Raw genomic sequence first — 18,960 nt, 5'->3', positions numbered from 1 at the left:
GCCATGTCGAGAATACGGGGTCACGGGGTATGTCAGGTGGGCTTGTTCATGGATTCACACCTACATGAAATTTCCTTTGCCCACAGTATCACCCTCTTCCACACCCCAACTTCAGTGTGCCCAGCAATATCGTAGAGGACTTGGTCCCCGTCACATTCTAGTTATGGCACACGATGTTCTGGGTGAGGCCTGGAGTTCTGCATCTCCGACCAACTCCCCACCAGGTCCCAGTGGCTCCGGGATCAAGTATTGCAGGGTAGTTAGCACAATCCAACTTTGTACCGATAAAAGGTAGGCCACAGAATAAATTCTCAGCTGTGATGTTGATCTGTAGGTGGAGAGATAGTCCTTAGGCTTTCAAATACTTCTGGAAAGTGGGTTTTTAACAGTAAGTTTTACTATGAGGAAGTCAGCTATCGTGTGTGTGTGTTTTTTGGTTTTTTTTTTTAAGATTTATTTATTTATTTTATGTACAGCATTCTGCCTGCATAGGTGACTGCAGGCCAGAAGAGGGCACCAGATCTCATTACAGATGGTCGTGAGCCACCATGTGGTTTCTGGGAATTGAACTCATGACCTCTGGAAGAGCAGTCAGTGCTCTTAACCACTGAGCCATCTCTCAAGCCCCAGCTATTGTGTTTAAGGAAAAAATAATAATACTTAATTATGGCAGGAGAGATGTCATGATCAAGAGAGTGGTTTGCCCAGGGTGAAGCTCATCCTTTGTGTGCTGACCCCCATGAGGTTCCCAAATGTGAGGAAACTCAACTGCACAATTTGTGGCAGTGGAAGCCTATATTCACACTTTCCCTTAAAGAAAAGAAAAAAAATAAGAAAAAAAAATAACGACATCCCAATTGCAATGGTCCAGACAGACATCTTCAAATTGAATGCCCAGCCTAAATTGATGGTGCTGGTCATCTTGGCTCACACCCCTGCCCTCTCTGGTCCTCAGGATAATAACAGGTTGGCTAAGAACAGCTGCTCTGAATGAGGGGTCTTAAGGCTGGTGTTTCAGCTGCCTGGACTTCTGATGTGGTTGGTGTGGTCGTTAATGAGGGCACCGGGTTTGGGCTGGGCCCTACACAGACATTCTACCTTGTCATTGTGAATCCTCTACAGATTAGACAGCTAAGAACCAGAAACAACACAGAGGTAAGGTCTAGGTGGTTCTCTCCTAACTGAAAACCCTTTCCACTCGGCTCATGGTCCGCCCACTTCTAGTCTCTGCTCCAGCATTACCATCCTGTATACTTAAGAACACAAGCCGGGGCTGGGGATTTAGCTCAGTGGTAGAGCACTTACCTAGGAAGCGCAAGGCCCTGGGTTCGCTCCCCAGCTCCGAAAAAAAAAGAACCAAAAAAAAAAAAAAAAAAAAAAAGAACACAAGCCCTGGGTTGGGGTTTTAGCTCAGTGGCGCTTGCCTAGGAAGCGCAAGGCCCTGGGTTCGGTCCCCAGCTCAGGAAAAAAAAAAAAAAAAAAAAAAAAAAAGCAAAAAAAAAAAAAAAAAACCAACAACAACAACAAAAAAAAAAAACCACAAGCCCTGCCCCTGCCCTGCTCCCTGCTCATCACCCCGACAGAGTCATAGTCATTGGCTTAGTTGCATATGGCCCCTCCCTTTCCCATTTGTCTTTCAGGTAAGGATTATTGTCGCTGCTTTGTCCCGGGGGCCTAGCAGGTGCCTGCCTGCTCAGGAACCCAATAGTCTTTAATACCTAGGGCACTTCCCTAGTCTCAGAACATAGAAATGACTGGACAGCCCTCCCTTTCTTGGCTTCCTTGCTGGGAGTCCTAACTAGGTCCTTCTTGATGCAAAAGTGGGTAGGGGGCCTGGTTCCCAACGGTCTGTCTCTGTGAGAAGGACAGGCAAGTATGACTGCAGGAGCCCTTGGTTTGAATGGCATTGTTTATCGATTTCTGAATGTGGCTATCATCCTCTTGGAGACCTAGAGTTTAAGACAAAACTTTCACCTCTCCTGGGCAGGATTTCCTAGGTATCAGGGCCTTTGTACTTCTTGTCCACTCCACCAGGGTGGTTTCCCCCTATCCGTGTGGCTGGCCCCTTCTTATCTTTTACATTCCCTTTCAAAGGCCACTTCTTCGGAAAACCTTTGGCTCCTTCCGGCTAATGTGACTTTCCAACCCATGTTGGTTTCCTCCGTTTCTTTTAGTACAAAAGATCTTCTGGGTCCTGTCTATCCCACCACCTGTAAGATCTCTGAGTGCGGAGTCCCTAGCTGTTCTGCATAGCGTTGTGTCTGTAAGCTTCGGAAGGGGCCTAGCTTACCAGGAAGGGTTCCTGGTAATTCGTTGAATTAATGGTTTTTATTTCTTCCTCCTACAACCAGAAGACACTGAGGTCCCAAGATAAGAAGGAATATGCTGCAGATTTTTGATTCGTGTCAGAACCTAGACTAGAAAGCATCCAAGGCTTAAGTGGACTAAGGCTGACTTTGGTCAGCTGACTGCAGCATGGGGGTGCCAGATCTTCCCTCTAAGGCCTCAGTTTCTCCATTTGGAAATAACTGCTGAAATGAAGTAATTATGAATGACCACCATATACTAGCCAATTTCTATAGTTAGCACTCCTAGCCATCACCAAAAAAATTATCTTTGGTGCAGCATCCGTATCCCCAGAAACACAAGTGTCCCCCGAAAGCCGCAGAAGGAGAAAACTACAACACCCATGACGCCCAGCGCTGCGTCTGCGCATAGTGATCAGTCCGCGAAACCCTACTCGCCATCTAGCGGCGGCCTGGAGAAGCGCTCCGCTCGGATCCCCGAGAGGCGGAGGACCCGCGGTGCACGCAGTCGGGATATTCCGCTGCAGCCGCGAAGCCGGGGGCCAAGAGCCGGAGCAGGAGCGGCTGCCGGGATCGCAGCCCGCCGGGCCCGCCGCAACCATGGGCAACCGCGGCATGGAAGACCTCATCCCGCTGGTTAACCGGTTACAGGACGCCTTCTCTGCCATCGGCCAGAACGCGGACCTCGACTTGCCGCAGATCGCCGTGGTAGGCGGCCAGAGCGCCGGCAAGAGCTCGGTGCTGGAGAATTTCGTGGGCAGGTAGGAGCGGCGCGGACACCCGCACCCGGGTGCCCCGGGTCCCCGCCCCGGGCTCCGACGGCCTGGGCGCTGGTCTGGAGGACCGAGCGCCCCCGCCCCCCACTTGAGCCCTGGGGTCCGCAGCGCCCCCGCCAGCCCGCAGACATCAGTGGAGTCCCCCGCTCACGCCCCCTCCTTCACCCCATCGTCTGCAGGGCGACCCCTGCAGAGGGCTGTCCTTGATCGCCAATACCCGCACGGAGGGGGCCCGCATTACTCAGGTCCTCGCTGGGAGCCGACAGCACCCGGAGGGCAGTGGGCTTCTTGGAACCCGCTCTGCCCCCGTGGGAATTCCTGGTCGTGACAGGGGACAGCCCCCTCCCCCAGTCCCTAGAAAAGGACACAGCCCTATAGGCATCGGGGACCAGGCACAACACCCCCCCCCCCGCACACGCACACAGCGCACACACGCACACACACACGCGCACACACGCACACACACACACGCACACACACGCACACACACGCACACACACGCACATACACACACACACACACACACACCTCTGCGGCTCCCGCCGCCATCCGTGCGCAGCGCGGCGGAGGGGGAGGCGCGGGCTGCGGTGTGAGGAAAGGAAGGGGGTGGGGGGCAGAAGCGGTCTGTGAGCCTCTACGGAGCAGCCTGCCCCTGGCTTCGTCTCCCCCTTGGGAAGGGGCCGCTTGTCAGCGTTCTCCTCCCCTAGCCGGCAGAAGGGTTGTGATGGAGAGAAAAGGCGGCAGAGGGCAGAGATGACTAAGTCCAGGAGGCAGGATGGCAGGGAGGGGGGTAGTGAGCCATTGCAGAACCTAATCCTCCTCTGGCCTCTGATCCCACAAGGCTCTGAGAAGTCCAGGTGGCAGAGTGGAAGGGAGCCTTAGAGACAAAGGGTCTTGGACTTAGGGGCACAGGCAGGGTCGTGACCCCCGCCCCAGCCCCCAGGCTCCCTTGGAGCAAAGGAAGACAGAGGTGGCATTTCTGGTTCTTAGAAAGAGCAGTCGTTTCTATGAGCTCAGGTGCAGGCCTGGAAAGGGGCTGCCGGGCCCAGAGAGGAGTCTGAAGCCTTAACCTTGACCTCTCATCTGCGAGGCATAAACGCTCATCTTTCTACAGAGTCTTGCTTTCTTGCAGTGACCTTCATTGGTTAAGGAGATGTCAGGCATGAGGAGAGGGAAGCAGCGGCCCCTCCTTCCAGAGGGACAAGCATTCTGTGGGGTGACAGCTGGGTCTAAGCCAGGTGTTGCTGGAAAACCTTGGGCAAGTCACTTGCCTTTACCAAACCTCAGTGCAGTATGGACAGATTGGAGGGTTGATGCCACCACCCATCCTGGGAAGCCACTGCAAACCCACCCGGGGTGGGGTTGGGGAAGAGGAGCTGAGTAGAACCATGTAGTCGTGAGATGTAGACATTCCACCGTGGAAATAGCTCTGTCCATCTTGTGAGCAGAGAGGACCAGCTGTCTCTGGGTCATGTGACCCCAGAGCTGCAGACACAGGCAAGAAGATGAGCCCCTTCCCAGGGGTTCAGCAGTCAGGGCTGTTGGGGGTGGAGGAATGTATGGTGCCCTGAAGACAGGGGCGTGGAAGAGTGCCCAGCACTTTACAGTATATAAACCACATCTCCATGTCGAGTTCTCTGAGCATTTGCTGGACTGTTCTAAGCCAGACCGTGTGTTCTAGTCAGGGGGTGCAGACCGGAGCCCCTCCCTGCCTTGTTGTAACCCCTGTGAAGCAGGCACAGTGGTGTCCACCCTATAGATGGGCAACTGACCTTAGATGCTTTTTCTCAAGGTCATATATGCCCGAATGGGTGATACCTGTCAGACTCCAACTTGATCCTGCATTGGTCATGGGGACAGATTGGAGTGTAGACATCTGGGTTCACATCTGTAGGATGGGGACCCTGGAAACTTACCTGGACCTCCTAAACCAGTACAAAAGCCATTCACTAAACCCATGAATGAGAGTCCTTGAGACACTTTGAGAGTCTATGAGGCTGGGGACCTGTCCATGATGCTCTGGCACAGTGCAGCATCTAGCCCAGACCACAGTAGATAGATAGCCTCGGCTGTTGACCTGCTGCCTGAGAGGCCACAACTTCAGCCAGGAGGACGCGGAAGAGTGTCCAGATGCAGAGGAAGAGGACTGCTCCCAAATCTGAGGGGCAAGTGGGAAGCAGCGTCGATCCTTAAGATCGAGTGAAGAAGCCACAAAATGAACAGCGACATTGAGGCTAGGGGCGGGGTCAGGTCCCAGTCAGCCCTACCTGTGCCCTCACAGATGCCCAGCCTCTCTGCCTAGCTCTGGGTCCCCAGACCCGTGAACATGGTAACGACAGCTCTTTCTCCTGGGGCTTTCAGCGCACCAAACCCCCATGGAGAGGAAGTGGGAAACTCCCTAGAGAAAACAAGCTAATCCAGGGCAGGCAGGCTCCCGGGCATCCAGGAGGACCTGGCGTCAGCTCTGCAATTGAGGTGACCCAGCGGCTGTCCGGGACCTTGCTAGGTCTTGTTTGATTCTGTGCTGTTCATTTCCCTTCCCTTTACAGATGGGGGAAACTGAGGCCAGTTCATTCAGTCATTTAGCAGTGACTTTTGGAGGGTCCGCAGCAGTCACACTGGAGAGTCTTTGGTGAAGCTGTGCATTCCAGAGAGAGAAACTGAGACCCCTGGAAGCTGTGGTCTGTCTCCCCAAAGAGCTGAGCTGCTTTCCACACAGAGGGCTCAGAAGGTCTTAGAGGAAGGTCTCACCCAGGAGAACCAAGCAATACTAAGCCATGGGAGACGCTGGGAGGAAAAAAAATTCCCAGGCCAGGGAACGGCAAGTGCAAAGGGCCTGGGGCAGGAAAGAATCAGTTCGAGACCCAAACAGGCACCACTAGGACTGGTGTTTAGGCAGGAACAATGGGACAGGGCCTGCATCTGTGAGCCCTCAGGCCACGGTGAGGTGATTGGGTTTGTTTTCAAGATCCTTGGTGGCTCTCCAGTGATGGGGTGACTTCAGATGCTTCTGGCAAATGCTAGGCAGGGTTGGGGCAAGAGCCTGGTCTAAGGACACTCCTTCAGGGATGTCAGAGAATGTGAGCTTAGATGTGTCTGGGGCCAGGTCCACTGGCTGATAGACAGGAGAGGGAGTGGGAGGGGCTGAGCAGGAATCAAGGGTGACTTCAGGGTTGGGTGATCATCGGTGCGATCAGGAGACCCTGGGGGACTGACCTTAGGGTGGGTTGGTGCATAGGTTAAAGGTAGCGTGGATTCAGTCTTGACCATATTGAGCCAAAGATGCCCTAGACAGCTCCTGGTAGTGGTGGGGAGCTGGGGGAGGGAGGGCTATGGGAGATATAAATTTGGAAGCTGTTGGTGTAGACATGGGATTTAGTCCCGTGAGAACGGATGAGATCATACGGCGTAGTGCAGCTGGGGGAGTGTCTGTGGACCCCAAGACTCTCTAGCATTTCCTGAACAGATGCCTGGTGCTCTCAGTGCTATCTCTCTGCTCCACTGCGGGGCCGCCTACATGCCCTCTCTCCCAGCATTCCTCCAGGATAGCAGGGCAGGTAAGCGTTTACCTTTTGCTCTGAGCCAGGGGTAGGAGAGAAATGATGGGAACGAGACAACCACAACAACCCCGTATGTTTTTCTCTATCCCTGGCTATCTACCATTTTCACATCTCTAAAATGGGTACAGTAATGGCATGTCCCCCGTGAGGCTTCGTTGAGGGTTGAGAAAATACAGATGTAATGAGGATGTGTCTTCTCCATCCAGGAGGGGCGGGGGTGGTAAGAGAGCCCAGTAGCCAGCCAGGGAGAGGTTGATGATTGCTTCCTAGTTCACAGGCTTGGCCTCCAGTGCCCTTCTCTGCATTTGGCCTCACTTTCCTATGGCAAACTGCCCACCCTCCTTGTTAAGTCCATACTCTTTCTGATCACTAGTGAGCCCACTTCCCAGAGTTGGAAACTGAGACTGAAGACCGTGAGGGAATATAACAGACATTGGAGACAAGGGGTCCCTTGCCTGGGATGGACAGAGAGAAGGGACATACCCTGGGCTTGTCCTGAGGAAGTGACGTCAAGGCTGACCTAGATCAGCAATAGGTAGGACAGAGAAGCTGGGGGAGGAAGGATCCATGCAGGTGTGGGGAGAGCCGGTCTGAAGGGGCAGTCACCAACCCCACCCCCATGGTCCCCTCGGAGCGTTTGCTGCCTCTGGCTGTGCCTGGAGTTCTCAGTTGGTGCTGGCCTCAGCCAGAGGACATCTCCTTCTATTCCCACCCGCCATCCTGGTGGCCCAGGATGCTGAGGATGAAAGGTGACCCAGGCAGACGGCATTTGATCCCGGCGCCAGGAGAGTAGAGTTTCCCCGGTGAGGTTGGGGTCAGAGGGTGGGAACCCTGGCTCCTCGGATAGAGAGTCTCCATGTAGGACATCAGTGCAGGAAGCCAGGTGTGGGCACAGCGTTGTCAGGCGTGGGCGGGAACGAGCCAGAGGCCCACGTACCACCTGTCTAAGGATTGCTGTTGTGAAACAGGACGAGGAGATGCTGAAGACAGTACAGTCTGCCCTTGGCAAACCCACCTCGAGTGGGGACAGATGGCCCTGCTGTCAGGCTGCCCTGTCCCCTCTCATCCCATCTTGCACCACAAAGCCCTCCCGTGGTCACAGGTATACACCCTAACTGTCATATCATCTATGGCTCTAGAAAGGACCTCTCTCTTGGCAGTCCTTAAAATGGGGGCCATTGTCCCCTGGACCCTGGAGACTTTTATCCACAGGCATATGACACTCAAGATTGGGGCATGGGGGGAGACCCCTGTTTCCCATGCCTAAGGACAGCACTGATTGTTGTCTTTGCAGACTCCATTACCAGTGGTAGGGAATGTCAACCATCATTTCAGGCTTCCAGAATAGCTCAGAGAAGGTAGTGGTCCAGCCTGCAGTCACACAGCAATTGAATCAAAGACAGGAGAACCACCAGGTCCCCAGACCTTCCCACGCGACAGTTCACACTCCACACCTGCCCATTTGTACAGCCGCAGCTCCGTCCTCCCTCTGGGTGTCTCTGTGACTCTTGTTCCTTCCGAGATACGAGTCTGAGGACCAAGCAAGCTTAGGAGAAGCGCTCTCTGGAGGCTTGGAATTTCTACAGGCAACAAGAAAATGGCCTATTAGTCCACAGTGCTTACGGCAGACTCCTAAGAGGTGGATGCCCAGTGCCCTGGACAGAGGCCTCAGGACTAAACTCCTCAGCCAACAAAGAAGCCACCACAGAAGCCACCTCTGACTCCTGATCTGGTCCTGCCTACCAGCAGGGAACTCTATAGCCCTCTCCTCCTTCTATCCTCCTCTATCTTAAACCTTCCCAGGGCTCTGTCCCCTCAGAACTGAGTCCCAGATGTCCAGTTGAGCCCTGATGGCCTGATCACCTTCATCTAGCACACGCTGGCCGCCGGCTATCTGGCAGCTAGTGGGGGGAATGGGTTGGGGTCTCTCTGACCCAGTTTGTCTGCTCTACTCATGTTTTCCCTACTGGCTCCAACATCCAAGTCTCATCTGCCAGCCCCTTCTCTGGATACCCTCCCTCATGCCCTGTCTCCTTGTCCTGGCCCTGTTCCATGTGCAGTATAAGGCTTTGTTTCCCCTTAAAGCATAGAAGGAAGGAGGCTGGGGGCACCTAGAGATTGCCTTGGATTAGCACCTCTCTATGCTCCTCACCTGGGCTCTGTGCTCTGCTCTTAGAAGGGCAAGCAGGCTATAACCAGATCTCAGTAGACGAATGCGTCCTCACCTGCCTGAGACCCCAACACTCGGGCAGTGTATGAGCCGGACCAATGCCGGCTTTTGAGCGCCCCCAGTGGGCAGTCTGGGTTAGGTCTTCCACAGCCCAGCTCTTAGGGCATCATCTCAAGAGCCCTAGAATAGAGCTGCTGTGCTGAGTCCCATTTCACTGATGGGCAAACTGAGGCTCTGAGCAGGAACACACTCCTGGGAGTGAAACTGGAGATTTCTCCTCAAGCTGCCATGACAGGAAAATACTAATCCGGAGGCATCTGTACCAGGTGTCTTGGGGATCTGATTAGTATTGGGGATCTGATGGCTTATAGAGGCTAGCTGAGGGTCATGTGACTTCTGCCCTCTGAATTTCAACTTTCCTTTTCCCTGGGAGATGTGGAAACTGATCACACTGACCTTAGCCATCCATAGTAACAGTCAGTCCAGATAATAGATTTCTGTCTGTCTGTCTGTCTGTCTGTCTTTAATTCTTTGGTGGGGGATGGGGTGAGATAGAGTTTCTCTGTGTGGCCCTGGCTGTCCAGGACTCACTCTGTAGACCAAGCTGACCTTGAACTCACAGAGATCCACCTGCCTTTGCCTCCAGAGTGCTGGGATCAAAGGCTTGTACCACCATACCCGGTCAAGATGATAGTCTATCGCTGTGATCTATGTATCCTAAGATCCACCCTTTCAAGTGCCCAATTCAATGGCTTTTGGTGCCTTTACAGAGTTCTGCAACCATCATCAAAAACTAATCTTAGACATTTCCATCACCCCAAAAAGAAATTTCAGAATGCTGCAGATGTTAGGGCGCCAGCAGAGCCTGGCCAGCAGTCAGCAACCACTAGCCCTAGTGATTTGGACGATGGCTGGCTCGGGGCTGGGACAAACAGTTGGGGTGTACTCTTGAAAAAAATATTTTTTTTTTGAGACAGAAATTCTCTATGTATCCCTCGCTGTCCTGGAACTCAGTTGGTAGCCCAGGCTGGCCTTCAATACCCAGTGATCCACCTACCTCTGCCTGGGAGTAAAGGTGTGTGTCACCACTACCGGGCTAAAAAAAAATCTTAATTTTTTAATTAGATGGAAAAAAGAAAACTATTTCCATTTTGAGAGAGGGAGGGAGGGAGCATGCATGGAAAGACAAAGGGACAGGGGAACTAGGAAGGCTGAGCACTGCTTTCAGGGGTTCCTCCCATCACCAACTTGCACCGTGGCCCTGTACAACAATTTTCTTCTTGTGACTCAGTGTCCCCTGCCGTCCAGTGAGCTGCAAGTGGGCACTGGGAGAAGTCTTCACCCAACCTCAGTACGCTCAGCAGGGTGTCCGAGTGCCCACCTCCTGCCCGCCTCATGCCCGCTGGGCGCTGGCATAAGGAGGCAGGTCCCACCCAGTCTCTGCATTAGCATATGAAGGGAGGCCAAGGCTAGACTGCCTGAAAGGTCAAACTTCAGGTTGACATTCACAAGCGGCAGCTCGAGGGATGCCCCGGGCCTCCTGGGTCTCCTGGGACCCAGGGAACAGAGAAGGACTTGTTGCCCGAGGCAGCCTCGCCTTCTCTGTGTTTCTTGGCTGACAAAATCTCCTTCCATCACTCCAGATCACTGCTTCGGAGGCCACCTCCGTAGTTGACTGGTCCTGCCTGCCAGGAGCTCCGTTTGTCCTTGAAATCCCTCTTGCCAGGTTGGAAACCCACCTTCTACCTCTGTCCCTGACTGGTGGTCCATGAGCTATAACAGCTGTGGCTTGTCCAGCCCTCAACAAGCCCCAGAGCCACCCATTGCAATGGTGTGGAAACAGGCACAAAGAGGGAGCCCCAAAGGGGGAGCTCCAACAGTGCCGGACCTGTCTGCTGCTGGAGCCCAAGAGACAGAAGACAGGAGAATGGCCCCCTGTCCAAACAGACAAAGTTATTTCTTGTCATCATTTGCTCCCAGGCAGGGTCAGGAAATCAGGACGCTCTGGCCCCCAAGCCTCAGGTGCAGGAGTAGGAATGGGGGAATCGCTTTGGCACATGGCCGTGGCTCCTTGCCTCTGTGGGTAGGGGATGACAGTGCTGATTTCGTGAGGAAGTAGGTGGTGCTGGAGGTCCTGAGAGGAGTTTGTTTGGTCCCTTCTGTGCCTCAGGTTTGAAGGTGTCTCTGCAGATGGCAAAGCAAGGCCTCCGTGTGAAACAGCCATCTGCTCAGAATGAGTGGGAGGGCTGGCAGGCCACCAGCTGCCCTCCCATGCTGGGCTCAGCACTGGCCCGTGGTGATAACAAGCCTGCACGCTCTCCCTAGACACCCGCTCTGCCGTCCCCGAGGCCTAAACAGGAGGTGTGATGGTGGTCTGACCGGAGGTCAAGTCAAGGATGCTGGCCCTTCACAGAGAGCCACAGTGTCTGGGTATCAGGAAAGCTACAAAGCAATTCCTTCTAGTGTCTCTGGAGGACCTACTATGTGTCAGGTTGTCTGCTCTTGGGGGGCTACTGGTCCTGTCTGGTCCTGTGAGGCTTCCTGGGTCTTGTTCAGTTACCCTCCATTGCTGTGTGTCTTTATCCATCCTTGCCCTCTCTGGGCTTCAAGACAATGATGGTGGAGTAGGGTGCCCTCTATTCTGCTGTTTTCCTTGCTTTCATCTTGCCTTTCACGGTGCCTGAGTCAGCATTCAGAGGTTTCTGTGGAGTTTGAGATTTCTTGCTGAAGTTTGGGGGTCCTCCTAGAGGAAGCTGAAAATGAGGGGCCATTCTGGGTAGCCCCTATGGTCTTCATGTCCTGGGCATGGGCTAAGTCTTGCTGCGGAGAGGCCCCATAAGTCCTTTAACAACCATGTGTGATGTTCTGCCATAGCTGAGTGCACATCCAGAATGTAGGAATGAGCACCAGGCAAGGGAAGGGCGGAGGTGGGACTTGAACCCACAGCCTATACATGGCACTGCCTCTTAACCTCTAAGGCAAGCAGGCTGTGGCAAAGGAAAGCATGACAGTCAGTCATACAGGATCTTGTTGATTCCTGAGGCCAGTCCTTGGAGACTTGAATCTCCACAATGAGGAACCAGCGCTTGTAACAAGCGGTCTCGTGGATTCTGACTCAAGCTGAGTGGCCCTCTCTTAGACAGCCTGGGCTCCTGACATCACCCTGGGCCTCTAAGAGCTTGGTCTTTCTTGGCTTGTGCTGCTTATGGGTTCCAGCTCTGAGGTGGCAGTGACTTGGGCCAGACCCCAAGCAGCCGTCAACCACCTCAGGCAGGGAATGGGACCTCAGAGGCTCTTCAGAGCCCTCCCCTTCAGGCACACAGGGCTAGGTGGGCATATCTGCTCCTAGGGAGGCCTCTCAAGGAGTAACTTCAGGGAAGATCCAAATCTCTGTATGGGGAGGGCTCTCTATGGGAGCCCCATCCTTCCCAGCCCCTCCTGCAGTTTCCACAGCAACCACTGTTGCCATGGCTCTCCCTGGCAAGCTGCTGGTGAGGAAGAGGGTGGACCCGAGGCCCATACACCCACCAGAGCCACTGAGAAAACAAATGTGCTACCTCCACAATCCTGGAGACACCTCCCCCAGACAGAAGGGTGACCCTCCCCCAAGGAGTCACTGAAGAAAGGCTGGCGATGAGGCAGGAAGTCCCCTAGGCTGGGACTCCCTCCCTCCTGGCTTGCCTGTCCCACCACAGGCTACGCTGTTTACTTTCTGCCTCCACCGCACTGTGAGCGCCTTGGGTGGGGAGCTGGTGACTCATCTCTCATCCTCATGGCCCAGCACAGGGCCTGGCACAGATCAGAGTCAATTCAATTATATAAAAAGCTAAATCTGGCTCCTTGGATGAAGGGGGGTGGCACAGTAGGACGGAGGACATTTCTAGCCTCTGGGGTCCAATAGACTTTTGGGTTTGAATGCCAGACCCAGGGGGCTGGAGTATACAGTTTAAGGGCAGAGTACTTGACTAACGTGTAGGAGGGTCTGGGTTTGAAGTCCAGCGCAGAAAAACACACGAAACAACAAAAATCCAAGCTAGTAAGACGAAGCTCACAGCTCATAGCTCTGCTGTGTTACCTTGAGTGAGTCGCTTCCCCTCTCTGAACCTCAGTCGCTTCATCTATAAAGTGAGAATCTCTGTGAGAGTCTCCTTTGATGACTTGGGGATTCCCTTAGGATGCATTGGATCCCTCATGGATACCGAGCCCTGGGCTGGCACAGTATCCAGTAGTAGGCGGGAAGCACCGGCCCTGTCCTCTTGCACAATATTAGTATCTCAAGAAGGAAATGCATTTGCTTGGTACCTAGAAAGGATTAATGCATGCCAAGTTTCCCTCGCCTTACCCAAGCCGGTAGCCCACGGAACCCCAGAAGTCTCTGCTTTTCTAGAGGTGGCACAGGAGAGGACTCCCAGAGGGGGCCTTGAACCTGAGGCCCCCTGGGCTTGTCTGTTCTCTTTGGAACCTTTGCCCCCGAGACTTGGGTGTGGGAAGTGTTGTGAGCCTCCATTGGCTCTGGGCTGACTCTGGGTATCTGATGCCCTCAGAGTCTCCCTGGGTCCCTTCCAGGGGGTGACTGGCTGGATCAGTGTGGTCTCTCAGGCTCTGGTCTGCTTCCCCATCCCGTGACTGCTGATTCTGCCAGCATGATTCCTGGAGAGGCCTCTACCCTCCCTCCAGCCCGTGGAAGTCATGGGTGGGGGAATTGAGAATAGCTGACAGAGACTCATCCAAAAGTTGACATCAGCAGGAGCAAATGTTGGGTCTGGACTGTCTGTCCGGTCTCAGGGAAGTCCTAGGGAGGGGGCTGCGTCCCCTGGGGCCTGGAGGTCAGGAGCTCTTACAGAGCTTAGCCCAGGCTCTCCTCTGCTATGTCGTGCTATCAGAAGATCCCTGAGGCTTGTTCTCTATCCATAAAGTGGAGACAGTAACTTCGTCCTCCTCCCAGGGCTACTTTCTGGAGCCCATGAGCTACTGCCCACAAAGCAGCTGGCATGCAGTTGGTATCAAAGAAGGCTGAGTTCTGTTCATTGCCTCCTCCGGGCTGCGTCTGCCTCGTCTTCACTTCTAGCCAGATGGGGGCCTGGGGAAGAGGAACAGGGAGGAGGGCAATTCTGCTATGTTTTTGCTGGGACCTAACTGGCCATCAGTTACTTGGGCTATCCTGTGCTACAGTCTCCCAGAGGCTGGGATGGGGGCAGGGACTTTCTCTTGACTCAGAACTAACATGGTATATATTTGAGGGACATCTGGGGAGTTGCCTGTCCAGCCTCTTGGCAACCTGATGTGGTTACTCAGGGGAGCCCCTCCCCTTAGTGACTTAATGTTCTCGGTAAGATGCTGTGAGACCTGGTCTTTGAGGGGACTTTGTGTCTCCTAGTAGCAAGACAGGTACTCCCTAGGAGGGAAGGCAGCTGCCCCCAGATCCTGACCCTCTTCTGACCCCCAACTCATTGCAGGGACTTCTTGCCCCGAGGATCCGGCATCGTCACCCGGCGTCCCCTGGTCCTGCAGCTGGTTAATTCTACCACAGGTTCGTGCCCTTCAGCAGCAGCCGGGCATGGTCCCTCCCCAAGGTGAAGTCCAGCCTAGCTACTGAAGTTGTTTTCTGAGTGACTTTAGGCAAGGTCATCCTCCCCTTCTTGGGCCGTGATCCCAATCTAGACAGTGGGCATACAACTGTAAAATGGAGATAAGGCTTGCTGTGTTCGGAGGTAAAGGGTGGATTACGGGGGAAGGATGCCTCTCATGTGGGCTTCCCAGGTCTAATGCCTCCTTCCCTTCCCCTGCCGGCTTCTGGAGCAGAATATGCCGAGTTCCTGCACTGCAAGGGGAAGAAATTCACCGACTTCGAGGAGGTGCGCCTGGAGATCGAGGCTGAGACCGACCGAGTCACTGGCACCAACAAGGGCATTTCGCCTGTGCCCATCAACCTGCGTGTCTACTCACCCCATGGTGAGGAGACCTGGCCCCGCCTCCTCCTTCCGGCTTCTTTATCTAGCCTCGCCTCCTGGACCAGTTTTCTGGCCCCACACAGTTCATATACTTGCTGAGCATTGTGGTCCTCTATGTCTACTTACCCCACGCCCCCCCTGTCTAAACCCTCCCACTTCTGGCCGCACTCACCAATAGATGCTCTTTAAGCTGGACGGTGCTCACCTAACCACGCCCACAATGTGAACCCGCCCTCTTTGCCTCTCTGTCTAGTGCTCAACCTGACTCTAGTGGACCTGCCAGGAATGACCAAGGTCCCAGTTGGGGACCAACCTCCTGACATCGAGTTCCAGATCCGGGACATGCTTATGCAGTTTGTCACTAAGGAGAACTGCCTTATCCTGGCTGTGTCCCCTGCCAACTCGGACCTGGCCAACTCTGATGCCCTCAAGATCGCCAAGGAGGTGGACCCCCAGGGTAGGTCCTTGACAGGCAGCTGATGCACAAGGCGTGGCAGGGGGTCTAGTTTTAGTTTAAGGTATCACTAGAGAGTCTAAATAGTGGTGGGATTGGAGTTAATCTTTAGACTCATTTCAGTTGGGTATAGGGAACCCTCATCTTAACATAGAAAGTCCAGAATTGAGGCCAGCACTAGCTATACGGTAAGTCTGAGGACCGCCTGGGTTACATGAGATCCCATCTCTATAAGCTAAAAAGGGGGTACCTTCAAGGTGACTCTGTGGGAAAGGTCTTTGTTGCCGATGATGACCTGAGTCTGATCCGTGGAATCCATGTGGATGAAGGGGAGATCTGACCTCTGCAAGTTGTCCTCTGACCCATGGGACATGGCTGCACTCATACATAAATAAGTAAATAAATAAATGTGATACTTAAAAGACCCACCCCAAAGAAGCATTTTATCTGGGTTGGAGACATGGCTTAGTGCTGGGGTTCTTACCTGGCATGGTATAGTTAAAATATCATTTTGGCTAGGTGGTGATGGCACACACCTTTAATCACAGCACTTGGTAAGATAGGGCACTCACATACATAAAATAAATAAATTAAATAAAAATCACAGCACTTGGGAGACAGAGGTGGGCAGCTCTATAAGTTCAAAGCCAGCCTGGTCTACAGAGTGCGTTTCAGGGCAGCCAGGGCTACACAGAGAAACCTGTCTCAAAAAACATAATAATAATAATAATAATAATAATAATAATAATAATAATAATAGGAACCGGTGTAGTAGTGCACAGTCAGGACCCTATCTCTCAGGAGGTGGAGGCACAAAGGTCATGAGTTCAAGGCCAGGCCAGGCTACCTACTTCAAATTAAAAAAATTTTTTTTAAAGTATTTTCTTAGCACGGATATTTTGCTGGCATGATGTTTGTGCACAGAGGCCAGAAGATGGCACTGGATCCCCTGAAACTGTTACAGACAGCTGTGAGCTGCCATGAGGGTGCTGGAAACTGAACTGGGGTCCTCTGGAAGAGCAGCCAGTGCTCTTAACCGCTGAGCCGTCTCTCCAGCCCCTGTGTGTATCGGGTTTGAAGTCAGCTTGAGCTTCCTAGCCAGGTCCTCTCTGAAAGAAACGGTAACAACAACAACAACCACAACCACATTGTCTGCTTCGGATCACTGAAGAGGGGCAGCTGTGTGGGGAGGGAGTGGACAGGGGATGAGGGGGGCAGCGTGGAAGGTTTGAGATACATGAAGACCAGAGCCGCTGTGACAATCCTCACTTCGCAGGTCAGCGCACCATTGGGGTCATCACCAAGTTGGACCTGATGGACGAGGGCACAGATGCTCGGGATGTGCTGGAGAACAAGCTGCTCCCATTGCGCAGAGGTAGGCAAAGGGCAGGCTTTCCCCACACCTCCCTTCCTGAGGGGCCGGTTGACCCTTGACCTTGACCCTTGACCTTGACCCTTGACCTTGACCGTACCGCATAGGCTACATTGGCGTGGTGAACCGGAGCCAGAAGGACATAGATGGCAAGAAGGATATCACAGCCGCCTTGGCTGCCGAGCGCAAATTCTTCCTCTCCCACCCATCCTACCGCCACTTGGCTGACCGCATGGGCACACCCTACCTGCAGAAGGTCCTCAACCAGGTAGGGGGGCAGGCCAGGCCCGGGCCTGGGAAAACAAGAGTAACTTCAGATGCATCTTTTTCTGTTTGTGTTTTGGTTTTGTGAAGTTTTATTTTATTTTATACGTATGGCTGCTTTGTTTGCGTCCACTGCCCGAGAATGTCAGAAGACAGTGTTAGCTCCCCCTGGGACTGGAGTTACAGATGGTTTTCAGCTGTCGTGAGGGTGCTGGGAATCAAACCTGGATGCTCTTAACTGCAGAGCTCTCCAGCCCCGTTATCTCAGTTCATCTTAAGGATGACCAAGATAGATTAGCACCCAGTACAGAACCACCTAGATCCAGGGAAGGAAAGCCACTTGCCCCAGTTCCACGGGGAGGTAGTGACAGGGTTTGGCTGACCTTTCCTGTCTGGGATGTGGAGGGGAGCCTCAGGACTCGCAGCATGTATAGAAGACCAGGATTTTGTGTGGATGGCGGCACTGACTAGAGATTGCTGGAATATTCAGCTGGACATCCTGGTCCTTTTGTCAGGATCCAGAGAGGCTGATCCAGGAACCGCAAACATTCAAGAGGCTTCCCTGGGATGTTCTCCCTTTTGGAGTGTGTATAGGGGGCAGTCAAGACTACCATAGACCTGGGTTCCATTCTCTGCCCCATTCTCACCCTTTGCAACACTACTTTCTGAAAAAGAGGACAGTAGTGACCAGACCCTGCCCCTTAGTGTCCCCACGATGGCTCATGCAGATAGGGTATAGACAAACCTAGCAGACTTGAACACATGAACTTGAGACTTACCTTTAGATAATTGGAGCCCGGAGGAGTGCAAGGTGGGGTGTCCTTCAGCCTTCCATGCCTAAGTACATTTGTGTTCTGGTACCCAAAACATTCAATCACTCAATGCTAGGTAGCTTTAAGTATCGACGCAGATTCCTGGCTTCTGTCAGAAACCGAGCTATGGCATATTGATTCTGATAGCTCATCTCTGGGAGCACCTGCAGAGCTCCTGGCCTGCCTGCTGTCGCAGGGGTTCTCAATCTGTGGGTCACAACCCCTTTGGGGGCTGAATGACCCTTTCACAGGGGTTGCACATGAGACATCCTGCGTATCATGCATTTACATTGCTGTATCACGTGTTTACATTGCTGTTCACGACGGAAGCAAAATCACAATTGTGAGGTAGCAACAGAAATGATCTTATGGTTGGGGGAGGGGGGGTCACCACAGTAGGAGGAATTAATTGTATTCAAGAGTCGTAGCACCAGGAAGGTCGAGAACCACTGCTGGACAGCTGCTGGCCCAGTCCTCCTCAGCTCCGCGCCTCACCGCATCCACACAGCCTCCCGGCACCCCTCCTTCCCCATCCATGCCTAGGCCTGTGGACATTTAAGCTTGTGACCTTGGTTTTAACCTTTCCTTTCCTCACCACGCCCAGCAACTGACCAACCACATCCGGGACACGCTGCCGGGACTTCGGAACAAACTGCAGAGCCAGCTGCTGTCCATTGAGAAGGAGGTGGACGAGTACAAGAACTTCCGACCGGATGACCCAGCGCGCAAGACCAAGGCCCTGCTGCAGTAAGGCTCCTGGCCCCAGTCCCCGGGGCTGAACTACTCCAGCCCCCCCTCCCCCACTCCAGGGCCCAGGGCTCCCTCCTCTGCATCTTCAGGCCACGCCCTTCTCCCACACAGGATGGTCCAGCAGTTTGCAGTGGACTTCGAGAAGCGCATTGAGGGTTCTGGAGACCAGATCGACACTTATGAACTGTCAGGTGGAGCCCGCATTAACCGGATCTTCCACGAACGCTTCCCTTTTGAGCTGGTTAAGGTAGGTCCCTGCAGTCCCAGGCAGGAGAGTAGGCCCTGTCTCTCTCTAGAAGCAGGGCTCTAGGAGTAGTAGTGTCTCTCCTAGTAGCAGGGCTGACACTGACCAGCCTTCTGTCTGTTCACCGCAGATGGAGTTTGATGAGAAGGAACTGCGAAGGGAGATCAGCTACGCTATCAAGAACATTCATGGCATCAGGCATGTACTGGGACCAGGGTGGGGCCGGCACCCTGCTAGGCAAGGGGCACGGGGCCTGAAGGAGCCTCCGGCAGTAAAGACCTGAGTCCTGGTTTTCAAACCC

The 18,960-nt window shown here is 53.6% G+C and overlaps 1 protein-coding gene and 1 pseudogene across 12 annotated transcripts in view; both read left to right on the top strand.

Annotated features, from left to right (window-relative positions):
- Dnm1 (dynamin 1) overlaps positions 1-18,960 on the top strand; it is a 52,686-nt gene that overhangs the window by 6,064 nt on the left and 27,662 nt on the right. For 2 of the 12 annotated variants that reach the window (XM_039104143.2, XM_039104141.2), the window contains exons 1-9: positions 2,736-3,067; positions 14,269-14,342; positions 14,615-14,764; positions 15,017-15,220; positions 16,494-16,592; positions 16,697-16,857; positions 18,270-18,412; positions 18,527-18,662; positions 18,790-18,857. In XM_039104143.2, coding sequence (XP_038960071.1) covers positions 2,907-3,067; positions 14,269-14,342; positions 14,615-14,764; positions 15,017-15,220; positions 16,494-16,592; positions 16,697-16,857; positions 18,270-18,412; positions 18,527-18,662; positions 18,790-18,857 — 1,196 coding nt within the window. In that variant the 5' untranslated portion in view covers positions 2,736-2,906. Of the gene's footprint in view, positions 1-2,625; positions 3,068-14,268; positions 14,343-14,614; positions 14,765-15,016; positions 15,221-16,493; positions 16,593-16,696; positions 16,858-18,269; positions 18,413-18,526; positions 18,663-18,789; positions 18,858-18,960 lie in introns of those variants that run through there. The other 10 variants (XM_039104151.2, XM_063283022.1, XM_063283019.1 and 7 more) reach the window with 9 other exon arrangements.
- LOC120102046 (U1 spliceosomal RNA) lies at positions 657-810 on the top strand (annotated as a pseudogene).

Source organism: Rattus norvegicus, chromosome 3 (genome assembly GCF_036323735.1).
Source record: "Rattus norvegicus strain BN/NHsdMcwi chromosome 3, GRCr8, whole genome shotgun sequence".
NCBI classification, from domain to species: Eukaryota; Metazoa; Chordata; class Mammalia; order Rodentia; family Muridae; genus Rattus; species Rattus norvegicus.
The sequence above is the reverse complement of the archived record's forward strand: the minus strand, read 5'-3'. Positions and strand labels throughout refer to the sequence as shown.